At 37.0% G+C, this 12,046-nt stretch overlaps 1 protein-coding gene across 2 annotated transcripts in view; it reads left to right on the top strand.

The window, feature by feature from the left end:
* Positions 1-287: 287 nt before the first annotated feature.
* pde1cb (phosphodiesterase 1C, calmodulin-dependent b) overlaps positions 288-12,046 on the top strand; it is a 53,662-nt gene continuing 41,903 nt past the window's right edge. The window contains exons 1-2 of one of the 2 annotated variants that reach the window (XM_084120360.1): positions 288-618; positions 3,850-3,876. In XM_084120360.1, coding sequence (XP_083976486.1) covers positions 518-618; positions 3,850-3,876 — 128 coding nt within the window. In that variant the 5' untranslated portion in view covers positions 288-517. The remainder of the gene's footprint in view (positions 619-3,849; positions 3,877-12,046) is intronic. The other variant, XM_084120361.1, reaches the window with a different exon arrangement.

Here is a 12,046-nt window from a genome sequence, read left to right as displayed (position 1 = left end):
AGACCTCTTCTGACACTCTGGAGACGCATGCAAGACCGCTAGGTTTTTTCCCGTCAGAAGATTCAAACAAAAGCCTCAGTTTAATCTCATTGCTGTCTAGGAGAAACAATTGAGATATTAAAGAGATGTCATTTGTGATTTGTCCTGTGGGAAGAGACCCAGTTTGTCATTATTGATCATACTGTCATCCCCGCTGGAGGCTTTAGTGACGCTCAACTCCTCCCGCCAACACTCATGTCATGAAATCAGGAGTCTGGGTTAATCTGAGCTGCGCTGTGTTTTAGAGAGAGCATGTGTGAGAGAGAGAGAGAGAGAGAAGAGAGAGAAGAGAGCGTACTGCAGTACCGTCACACTCTCCCTGTGCTCAGACCGAGAGTGGAGCACGAGGGACAGGAGGAGGAGGAGGCAAGAGCAGGGCTGGATGACTGCAGCGTCCCGACCACAGCTCATCTGAAGAGGGGAATCGCTCTCCTCTGCTCCGGCTCTGGGATTTAGTTTTTCTTCTTGTCTTGACATCATGGAGTCTCCCACCAGAGAGATCGAGGAGTTTGAAAGCACGTCGCTCAAGTACTTACAGCCCGACCAGATCGAGAAAATCTGGCTCCGACTGCGTGGACTGTGAGTATGAGTTTTTTCAACAGGTTTTCTTGTGTTTTGTGTGTATGTGTGTCCATCTAAGAGGTTGACCAAGAGGCTGTATCTCATGTAAACATGTCAAGGTCACTTTCAACCCTAAAATCAAAAGAAAAAAAATATAAATTACAATCTGCACAAAGCCTAAAGCTTGTTTTAGGACTGTTTTTCAAGGAGACATGCATTGTTTTTGTTGTTGTTGTTGATTCCCGAAAATCACACTTTTTGTTTAAATCAGCATAAATTAAACGCGGTACAACAAATTCTATCATGATGAGCAAATACTTTTAAACAATAAAAATAATGATTAATAAAAAATAAACATTTAAAAAAATATAATGCCCCCCCATTATAATAATGAGGATGTTTTTTGGTTATTTTGTAATTGTCATAAAAATGTCACCATGCAAAAAGTCTTAATGGTCCTAATTCCTTTTTTTTATTCTCTCATTTTGTGGGAGTGTAAAATGACTTAATTTTGGACAGATTTACACAAGAAGAAAAATGTAAAAATATATATTTTTTTAAATAAGCAAAATATGAATATTCACAAATATTATTCTTTAAATGACAGTCATTGTTCATATAAAAGTGTTGTATTGTGCACTATTCAATAAGGTCATTTCAGACTTTCAGACTCGAGTTGGTGACTTTTTATTAATATGTTTCAAATACTTCTCAAATATTAAACAGCTCCATCATCTGTAGAAAAACGAATCTCTTTCGATGTCAATCAGTTTTTCTCTCTGGCTGTTATTGGGAGACTGGAGAAAAAGTCTCTTATTGTCACAGAACTCAGGAAATGAAATGCAATTTCCTCAGTATGTGTGAAGAAGAAAGGACGAGTGAGAGAAGGTGAAAGAAAAAGCGAATGAAAGCAAGAAAGAGATGATTGAGGGCAGGGCTTGTTTATCTCCTCTCGTATTTTCTTCCTTCATGGAGTAGAATAGTAACATTCTTCTGTTAATGTTATGTTTGAAGAGTTTTGTGTGTGTGTGTGTGTGTGTGTGTTTCAACATGAAATCAAATTGGCCCTGTTTAGTTTCTTAAAACATGTTTCTGGCCCTATTGATTAGTTTGCGTTAATCCAAAGAAGAAAATGTCTGTCTTCATAATCTTTCATCCAAATATATTAACTTCCACCTCTAAAATGAATTTCCTTCTCGGATGACGTAAACAAGTAGTTATATTTCAACTCCTCCCCTCCAACCACCTGTCATTCAGAGACACTTTTCATAATCCAATCAATTCCTTATGGACAAAATCATGTCCCGTCCATCTTATTTTACTTGTTAAATGTCATATACTTCACTTGAACATTCAGAGTCATATTACAGATATAAGGAATAGTTCGCCTGAAAATTTAAACAATCATACACAATCAGTTTAAATAGTTAATTCAAACATGTTTTCTATGGAACACAAAAGCCGGAAAAATAGAATTTTGCTGAATATCAAAGCTGTTCTTTTCCTTAATGACAGCATATTGACCGGTTGCTGTCAAGCTCAAAAAAACATCAAAAAGCACCATAAAAGTACATATAACATAATTGACATCACAGCTGGTGTACAGGTGAAACTCGAAAAATTAGAATATTGTGCAAAAGTTAATTTATTTCAGTAATTCAACTTGAGGTGAAACTAATATATTATATAGACTCATTACATGCAAAGTGAGATATTTCAAGCCTTTATTTGTTATAATTTTGATTACAGCTTATGAAAACCTTTTCACAATATTCTAATTTTGAATTTGGGGTTTTCATAAGCTGTAAGCCATAATCATCAAAATTATAACAAAACGAAGGCTTGAAATATCTCACTTTGCATGTAATGAGTCTATATAATATATTAGTTTCACCTTTTAAGTTGAATTACTGAAATAAATGAACTTTTGCACGAAATTCAAATTTTTCGAGTTTCACCTGTATATGCATGTGCACAAATTGAATTCATTTTATTTGTGAATAAGCACTTTTGCTGTTCTGTTTAACAGAGGGCAAAACAAGTGGTCTTTTTGCCAAAATGACATCAGTCCCTTTACTGGGTTTGGATGGTTGCCTGTCACAGGACGTCAGGCCAGTCCACAGGCTGTAAAGCTGTTTTGCAGTGTTTTGGGCATGTAGAAGCAGCTGTATATGTGGATGTTAAAGGTTACTGCAGTGGGTAAATCTGACTGCATCACCATCTAATCTCACCGAAAGCCTCAAACATGCACAGCTGTCATGGGTGTGTGCGCATACAGTACGTGGACATAATGCATGTGCTCGTGTGTGCATATAGCCTCTACTCATAATTGTGTTTGGTGACTTCAGAAAGAAAAGAAGGAGTTTCCTTCTCTTACGGAGCAATTTCAGGCACCAGTGATAGTGGCTCATGGCAGGAATGAGTAATGATTGGGCAGCTCAGATTTTTCCTGTGCGCTGACTAATTGCTTCACCGTCCTTGTGTTGTTAATGGCCTTTTTGGAGACACGTATATGGACGTATTAGGGACATCGAAGTGGCGCTTTAAACAGCATGTATTCTAAGTCATAAATGCTTGGCTTCTTAATGGAGGCTAAGAGGTTTAATGGCTTGTCTCAAAAACTGAAAAGATCAGATTTTTCCCATTTTATTTGTTCAAACCAGAAAGGGGCGTGTTTTGCATGTGGAGACCATTTTATGTAATCTTAAAAGTATATAATATAACGAGGTTTGCTCATGAATATTAATATTCATCTTTACAGAATGTTACAGTTATACATTTATAAATACATTAGACCACTATTAAAATGTGATCTTAGCCTTAAAAATACGTTCTAAGTTCTAAATATGTTCCCATTAAGCTACATTATGAAAACATTATTTCCGAAAATGTTCTCTGAACATTCAAAACGTCCAGTTTTTAAATGTTTTACGTTAAGGTAACATTCCATTTTAGCATTCTTCAAACATTGTTACTTTTGAATGTTCTCAGACCAGATGACATTGAACGAACATTCTATTAACGTTACATGAAGAACATTTGTTCATAATTTGAGGAAACTGCCAGAACATTAGCTGAAGTTCTTAGAACGTTTCCTGTTAACTGGGAAACAGCAGGGTCCAAAATGTAGATTGTGTGTGTTTGTGTGTGTGTGTGTGTATGTGTGTTTATAATTACAGAAATGATTAAAATATTATTGTGAACAGTGGCCAAATGCAGGTTTTTAACATGGTGTTTGTTTTGTTTCAGGAGGAAGTACAAGAAAACATCACAGAGGTAAGACAGTAAAGATCTGAGGTGTCTGAACTCATCACTGTCCTCTGTCGACAAACACTTTCAGCAATAAATTTGATTTTTCAAATATTTGTACTTCATTTACTTGTATGTATAAGCCAGATTCAGTAACCTTAAGCATGGTCTCCCTGATGGAAAATTCAACTAAAGCCCTATTCGGACGGGATTAGCTTTACAAGGGTAGATGGAGTAATGTAATTTTACCACAGGACGTCTGTAATATTAATGGCCAATTCGCACGGGATAAGATATCTCAGTAAAACTAGGGGGAGGGGTAACTCGATTTACACTCCGCCGTCACCCTCCTGTCGTCATGTGTGTATTACGCTGCTTCCTGATATCACGTGCGCAAACACATATAACCTATTATGTCTGGTCGAACGATGTATTAATTAACTTCAGATTGGATTGTGTTGGCAATAGGCACTTACCTAATGCTAAAAGATGTTTCGTGCCTCTAACAAGTGCTGTCGATCTTCTTTCTGATCTGAATGGTGTGTGGAAAACACTTGAGTTTTGCCACAGACTCGTCCCAGCGTCTAGAACGCAACTGAATGCTTTTTCAAGCGTCTCCATACTTGAAAAACCGCGGAAAACTACTTTTAAACAGGAAATGACGAAATAGTTACGTACATGTTTACAGCGGGTCTATTCGCACGGGATTAGTATTACCTGAGGTCATTTTTCCAGACCTTTTTACTGAAGGTAAAAGTCGCCGTAATCTTTACTGACATCGTCCGTAATGATTACTGAGATGGGACATTCGGACGGGACTAAAATCACAGAGAAGCTCTGGTAATTATTACTTTACCCCACCTCTCCATGTTAAACTAGTCCCGTCCGAATAGAGCTTAAAACTACCTTAAGGGAGCTGGTTTGCTGGTCTAAGCTGGTTTAGGTGGTTGAACTCCTTCCTAGTAAAATCTCTATAGCTTTTAAATGGTCAGGCTGTTTTTTTAACATGTCAAGTGGAATGTTGCTGTTCCAGTGTGGTCTAAAGATTCTAAAGGTTCTTAATTGGCATCTATGGTTCCATGAAAAACCTTTAACATCCTTTGAAACTTTCCATTCCTCAAAAGGTTAATTTGGAAAATGGTTCTTTAGATTTTTAAAATATTTATCGCACTTAGAAAAAATAGTTCTTTTAAGAACTGTTCACCAAATGATTCTTTTATGTCATTTCTGCGAAAACCCCCTTTTGAAACCTTTATATTTAAGAGTGTACCAGTACTAACTAGATCAATTCAGCCAGGTTAGTAGACCAGCAGACATAAAAGACCAGATAGAAACTAGTTTGAAAAACCCGCAAGATTACAAAGTTATTTTGCTTTTGGAAGAACAAGCAATGAGTTGTGTATGGTATGACGAGAAATGTGTATTAAGAAAGTAAGTGAGGTCAGTTTTGGCTTTCTGTTGACTTTGAGTTGGTTTGAGCTGGATTCAACAGCAGCCGCTCGTATAAAAGATTTATCAGAATTCCTGATAAATCCCATTAGAAATACTGAGCCCTGATTGTGGAGTAAGCTTGTGACGGAGTAAGAGTTACCTCGTGCACTTATCAGAATTACATGGCAACACAAACCACAATGCAGCGTGCAGCGTTTGTATGCAGTATGTGGCTCTTCACAGAAAACATCTGTTGAAACAAACGTGCTTCGGTCTGCGCTGAGCACTCTGCAATTATGAGTGAGAAGAGGTGGAGAGACAATAACAGAGAAAGAAAGATGTCAGGAGAGCCAATGCTGAAACGTAACGTAAAAGAGACCGAATGAGAGAAACACACACACAGAGAGAGATGGTTAAGTCGGGTCTAATATTAGTGTGAGAGTGGGTTGAATTGGGGGGGGGGCTCAGCAGAGACTTTCCTCCGCTAACAGAGGGAGGGATGACTTCCTGTGCAGCTCCTCTCTGATTGACAGCTCAATGGGAGTCTGGGTAATTATGGCAGGCTAATTGGCTACAGAGCATTCTGGGACTCTGTCATTACAGACGCAACAGGACAGTTACAAACACACGTGTGCATGGACACACACACACATAAAAAAAGGCATGAGGATTTTTCCTTAATTTTCATGTTAAATGAACTGAGCAGTTATTCTCAATGTACAATACACTACAATTCAAAAGTTTGGAGTCGGTAATATTATTTTTTTTCGTTAATTTATTTAGCAAGGATGCATTTATAATGTAACAAACAATTTCTATACAGATTTCTTGACTTTCTAAAAAATCCTGAAAAAAATTATCAGTTTTCACAAACTGACACTGATAATACGAAATGTCTCTTGAGCAGCAAATGTGCATATTATTCAGGGCTCCAGACTGCAATTAAATGGTCGCATTTTGCTACCTTTTTTTTCTGCCGGTGCGACAACATTTTGTTAAGCGTTGCACTGGTTAAGAGTTGGGGTTAGTTAACCCTAACCTAACTGATGAGAGCTGCCATTTCTGTGTTAAATGACCGGTAAACGGTAAACGAAGCGAAAGCAGAATGAAACCTGTGGAGCATAGACGGTTTATCAGATCAGACCATTAATAGACAGACACCGCAGCGCGGGCTCAGAACTGAGCTGCGTTTAAGTCCAACATTTTTTTTGCCCTTCCATCGCTGTGCAATGTCTTTAAATGGAACGCCCTAAGCCCTTGATTACTTGGAATCCGCAATGGAGCAAATTTGTTTTTTACAGGTTTTTTTCCTTATAAATTTGTTTTATGAACCATTCTATAGGCCTGTATGTATGTTTGGGCTGTTGGAGAAAATATTAAAAATTACACAAAGGAAAATTATAACCATGCAATAAACTATAAAAAGGGATGGTCTGCTTAAAGGGATAGTTCACCCAAAAATGTATAATCTGTCATCATTTACTCACCCTCAAGTTGTTCCAAACCTGTATGAGATTCTCTCTTCTGCTGAACACAAAAGAAGATATTTTGATGAATGTTGGTAACCAAACAGTTGATGGGACTCATTGACTTCCATATTATTTATTTTAGATGGGGCTTATCAACTGTTTGGTTACTCATATTCTTCAAAATATCTTCTTTTGTGTTCAGCAGAAGCATTCAAATTCGGCGCAGAATTCTCTGTTATAAACCATAATCAGATCAAACAGAGCTGACGTGGAAACCTGGAGAAACATGTGCCATGCATGAACAAGTTATAGAAGGCTTTTCAGTCCAGAAATCACCAGCATTCACCATAGATTTAATGTAGTAATGCTAACTGTAACCATATTGTGGCCGAATTCGAATGTTTTTTAGATTATTCATTTCAGGGTTCGTACAACCTTTTGAGAGTGAAATTCAAGCACTTTTTAAGGACTTTCAAGTGCTTCACACAACTTTTTCCAGCACTTCAAAGCTCTATGTGTGCCCTTAAATTTTCAGATTATGCTCATAGTCTGGAGCCTGATATTAGAATGATTTCTGAAGGATCATGTGACACAGAAGACTGGAGTAATGATGCTAAATATTCAGCTTTGTCATCACAGGAATAAATTACGATTTAAAATATATTAAAATAAAAAAAGTTATTATAAATTATTATAATATTTCACAATATTACTGTATTTTTGATCAAATAAATGCGCACACACACACACACACGCGCACACACACACTCACACACACATATATATATATATATATATATATATATATATATATATATATATATATATATATATATATATATATACACTCTTTGTAATTAGTTGAAATAATAAAAGTTTAGATGATTGAGATTGCCATTGTTTCTCACACATGCACTACTACGTGCATGAGAATTTTATTATGATGTGTTTTTATGGTGTGTTTCGTCACTGTATGATTTTGTTGACTGGGAAAGGGCAGAGTTTGAGTTCAAAGTTTGAATATTTCCTGAAACTACTTTTGTGTTCCAAGGATCAACATGAGGATGAATAAATTGACAGAATTGACATTTTTCGGTGAACTGTCCCTTTAAACTCTTTCTTAAAAAGATTTATTGACATAACTGTTAAGTTAATCAGACTAGTTTTTACAACTGAAAAGTTCGACAGCATTTGCAATTAATCTCAAAAGTTATTGAGCTGGACTTTTGCAGCTCTAAGTTCTTTCCAAATTTCTGAAAGGTTTTAGGACACCTGCAGTGGCAGAAGTCTAGAGCTCTTGCACCTGGAGATCGCTCCTTTGAGTAAATATAGGCTGTAAATACAGGATGATAATAAATGCAGGAATAATTGGTGCAGAATGTTGGAGTGGTGGCTGCAAACACTCACAGAAAGTGAAGAGAAGAGCGTTGGTCTAATTCGGTACTGAAACACCTGCATGTAAATGACACCAGCCATCACACACACTTCACATGAGCTCTTAAAAACCACTCCACATCCCCACTGATGATAAGAGTGAGCCTTGAATGTTGACTGTGTGTTTGACACAAACAGGCCGATATCTCTTAAAATATATTGATATGCAATTTATCTGTAATTAAAATGCTGTTGTGAAGTGATTTAATAAGATACTGTAATGTACACTGCATAAAAGCGTGTGAAACAGAAATACAAAAGTAAATGTTTTAAACCGTATTCAACTGTGTCACATGATTTTCTTATATTGCATGCTTCATTTAGAAAGTGGCACCCAGTTAGTATTAATTAAAAGAGAAATAGTTATTTTGTGTTTTTAATCACATTTTTTTCTAAAAAAATAAAAAAAATAAAAAAATAAAGTGTAACAAAGCCAAAGCCATAACCATGTCTTGAACATTGGGGGGACCAATTGGTCATTTTATTTAAAGGAGTTAAATAATTATAGGATTAGAAGGGAATTAAGAGAATAAAATAAGTTTTAAATTGTTATGAAGAAATTAATTTGAACTATTTGCTAATATTATTTTATTTTAAAATATGCACACATTCACTCTTATTGTTAATGTAAAAATGCGAAATGTTTCTTGTCTTGTCACATTCCGTTATGAATTACATGAATCGTAAATTATAGTATATTTTCTAATTTAAAATGGCAAAATGTATTAATAAAGTTGAGTAGTTTGCATTGCTAGTTGCATTATATTTTTCTATTGTAAAACAGTTGTCAAATATTACATTTAGCTACTTACATTTTACCAACCATGCACTCTTTCACTGTTAAAACACTCGTCTTCTGTGAACAGTAAGCCCCGCCTTCTTTGATTTGATTGGCCATCTCAATCATTTGACATTGACGAGCGCTGTTAGACCGTTGTGGCTAAGAATGTAACTTTTGAAACTTGATGTTGTCTTAACAACAAATAGAGCGGTGCATAATGGAGTGCATTATGAATATTAGTGAGGACAATTTAGCCATTTGTAATTATTGTCTATAACGGTTACGACCCTGAACAACACCACGATTCCCTGCTAATGCTACAGCAGTCATTGGACATTCTAGTGCTATAGAGAGCATTTTATTTGACAACATTTTGATGGTAAGATGTGGCATTAGCATTGTTTGTCCATTTTTCCTGAAAGAGAAAGAGTTAGTTTTCAATGTGTATGCTAAAATTCAATTTGAAGATGGCCTTGAAGTCGACATGAAATCAAAATTGACCCTATTTACTTTGTTAGCACATGTTACTAGTGTTGTGGTAAACAATTAATCCATGCAAGTTAATGCACAGAAAAAAATAGTTTGCCGTGGTAATCTTTAATCAATATCTGAAAAGTTACTTCCGGTCTGGAATGGCGTTCCCTTTCTGATGACGTCAGTTTGACAGCTTGGGCTGGAAATGCTTAACCACTCGACTCAAACCGTAAGTCTGCTATGAGCAGAGATGGAGAGGAGGAGCACTAGAGTAAAACCCTGCCCTCTGTTCAATATTCCGTTTCACTTGGAAATACGTCACAGCACTGGAGAAAAGTCGTTTGCAACTTCCGGTTCACGGGGACTTTAAAACTAACAGCTACAAAACTTCTTTCCACTGCTGGTCAAATGTCCCTTTATGATTCTTTTCACAGCTTCAGAATCTTTTTTTGTACCAGCGCCTTGTAATTAGAGGGGTGATTATTCAGATTCACGCTAATTACATTCCTCTGCTCACTGATGCTCCTCCCACTCATTTCCCTTTCTCCCGCATTTTCATTTTTTTCTCTACATGTGTACACCTCTCTGTCTCTCTCTCTGTTTCTGTCTGAACTGTCAGGTGCTTTTTTAAAGCAGATTTGCGTGTGTCCACTGGGGCCGGCTCTGTGTAATTGTCATGATCGCACTGAGTTGCTTTGTTGGAGCAGGTGCAAGACCACCCCCTCGAAAATTAACTTCCTCTCTCTGGCCCTCTATGTCAGACTGATCTTACATTGTGAAAAACATACATGTGCATTTGGTTATAAAGCTCGTTACCTTTGTAAAAATTTGCCAACATGCTAAAGAAAATAGTTTTACCATATATTTTTTTCTGCACATCATTTGGTGAACTTCTCCAAGACTTCACCTATAGATACCAACTGCACTAATAATAATAATAATAATAATAATAATAATAAAATTGTTTCTTGTTTAAAATATTTCTATCATACTTCACAGTGACTGGATGGAGCAAGTTTATGAAAACAGAATAAACTTCACCAAAAAAATTCATCTAGATACCAACTGGAATAATAATAATAATAATAATAATAATAATAATATAAATAAATTCCCTGGTGTTTAGGAATTATGTTTCTGTCTTCACAGTTACTGGAAGGAGCAAGTTTTTGAACACAAATTGGTTTCATTGATGGGTAAATGTGGATAATCAGGTGTAAATATGCTCATGTGACCTCATCATAGATTTCTAAACAAATTTTTGAAGCTTTATTAATGGTGTAGCATAGCTGTTTTACAGCGAATTACATTGCTGACCTGATCCACATATGCACCAGAATATCATATTGGGTATAAGCTCGATCGTTTCACCAAGCAACCCCATAGAAACAGTTTTGCACACTACTTAGTGTGAAACTAGGTTCATTAAATGTTTTTTTAGAGGAGGGAATTTGAGTGTTGAACGTTTGATTATGTTTGGTATTTTGAACTTTTTTTCATTTCAGAAGAACAAGACTAATCTTTTTTTCCCCTAAAGTATTGACTTTCATGTTATTTTGTTTTGGCTGTTGTAAATGAATTTTTCCTCTCTGTAAACAGAATAAAATGCTGTCCAGGCTGTTGCTTGTAATTTCAAAGCTCCATATCGTCTGCAGCGGAGCATTGGCACTATAGATCAAACGCCAGCGCAGTCGTGAACTCTTCCCTCATATCAAGTTTGCAGCAGACTTCATATCCTGTCAACACTCAGATTTACACAGATGATTACTTTATTTACTGCTGAGTATCTCTCCTGAGGTTAATGAACCATTCATGACACTTTATTACCTCTGCCCTCCTGCGACGTGGTGCCAGGCTTTGCCAATCCATCAGCTGCTCGGGCATGGCTGGCCCTTCTGACAGAGTGAACTAACAGGATTGATATCGAACCGGCTGTGGAGAACTGTTAATTATTTACCCTGGCTGATGTTTGTCTTTGGATTTGTGTGTGTGTGTGTGTGTGTCAGAGGTTAGTGGCAGAACATTTTTAAAGGAATAGTAGTTGCCCAAAATGAACATTCTGTCATCATTTATGAACCTTCATGCCATTTTAACCCAGCATGACTTGATTCTGTACACAATGTCCTTGCTGTTCTTTTATACAGTGAAAGGTGTTTGTGATTAAGGGCCCTATGACTTTGTACACCGACGCATGTATCATTCCTATTTTGCACCCGACGCACAGCGGACTTTTCCCTCCAAAGGTGCACGTCGGTAAATTAGGGAATGACCTTGCGAGAGGTCAAGAAGAGAGGAGGCGTGTTCCTGTGCAAACGTCCCCTGGTGCTATTTTGCAGTTTCAGAAAACAATTCTGCCACAGACGCAGGCAGCAGTTCCCATTTTTGCAAACCATACATAATTACAAGGAAAAATATTACCGCATGAGGGAAATCATTGTGGTGTCCATGAAGATGTGAAAATGTCACTTCTCTGTGTTTTACGGCCCTGACGAGAACGTCGGTCTCCTCGGCTGTGAACCGCTCCTGGCGTGCGCCTGGCAAAACCGCTGTTATAATAGCAATCCGCCATGGAACAAGCACGCCTGCTCTTAAAGGGAATGTGAGATGT

Source organism: Abramis brama (assembly GCF_963993115.1).
Source record: "Abramis brama genome assembly, chromosome: 7".
Classification (NCBI taxonomy): Eukaryota; Metazoa; Chordata; class Actinopteri; order Cypriniformes; family Leuciscidae; genus Abramis; species Abramis brama.
The sequence above is the reverse complement of the archived record's forward strand: the minus strand, read 5'-3'. Positions and strand labels throughout refer to the sequence as shown.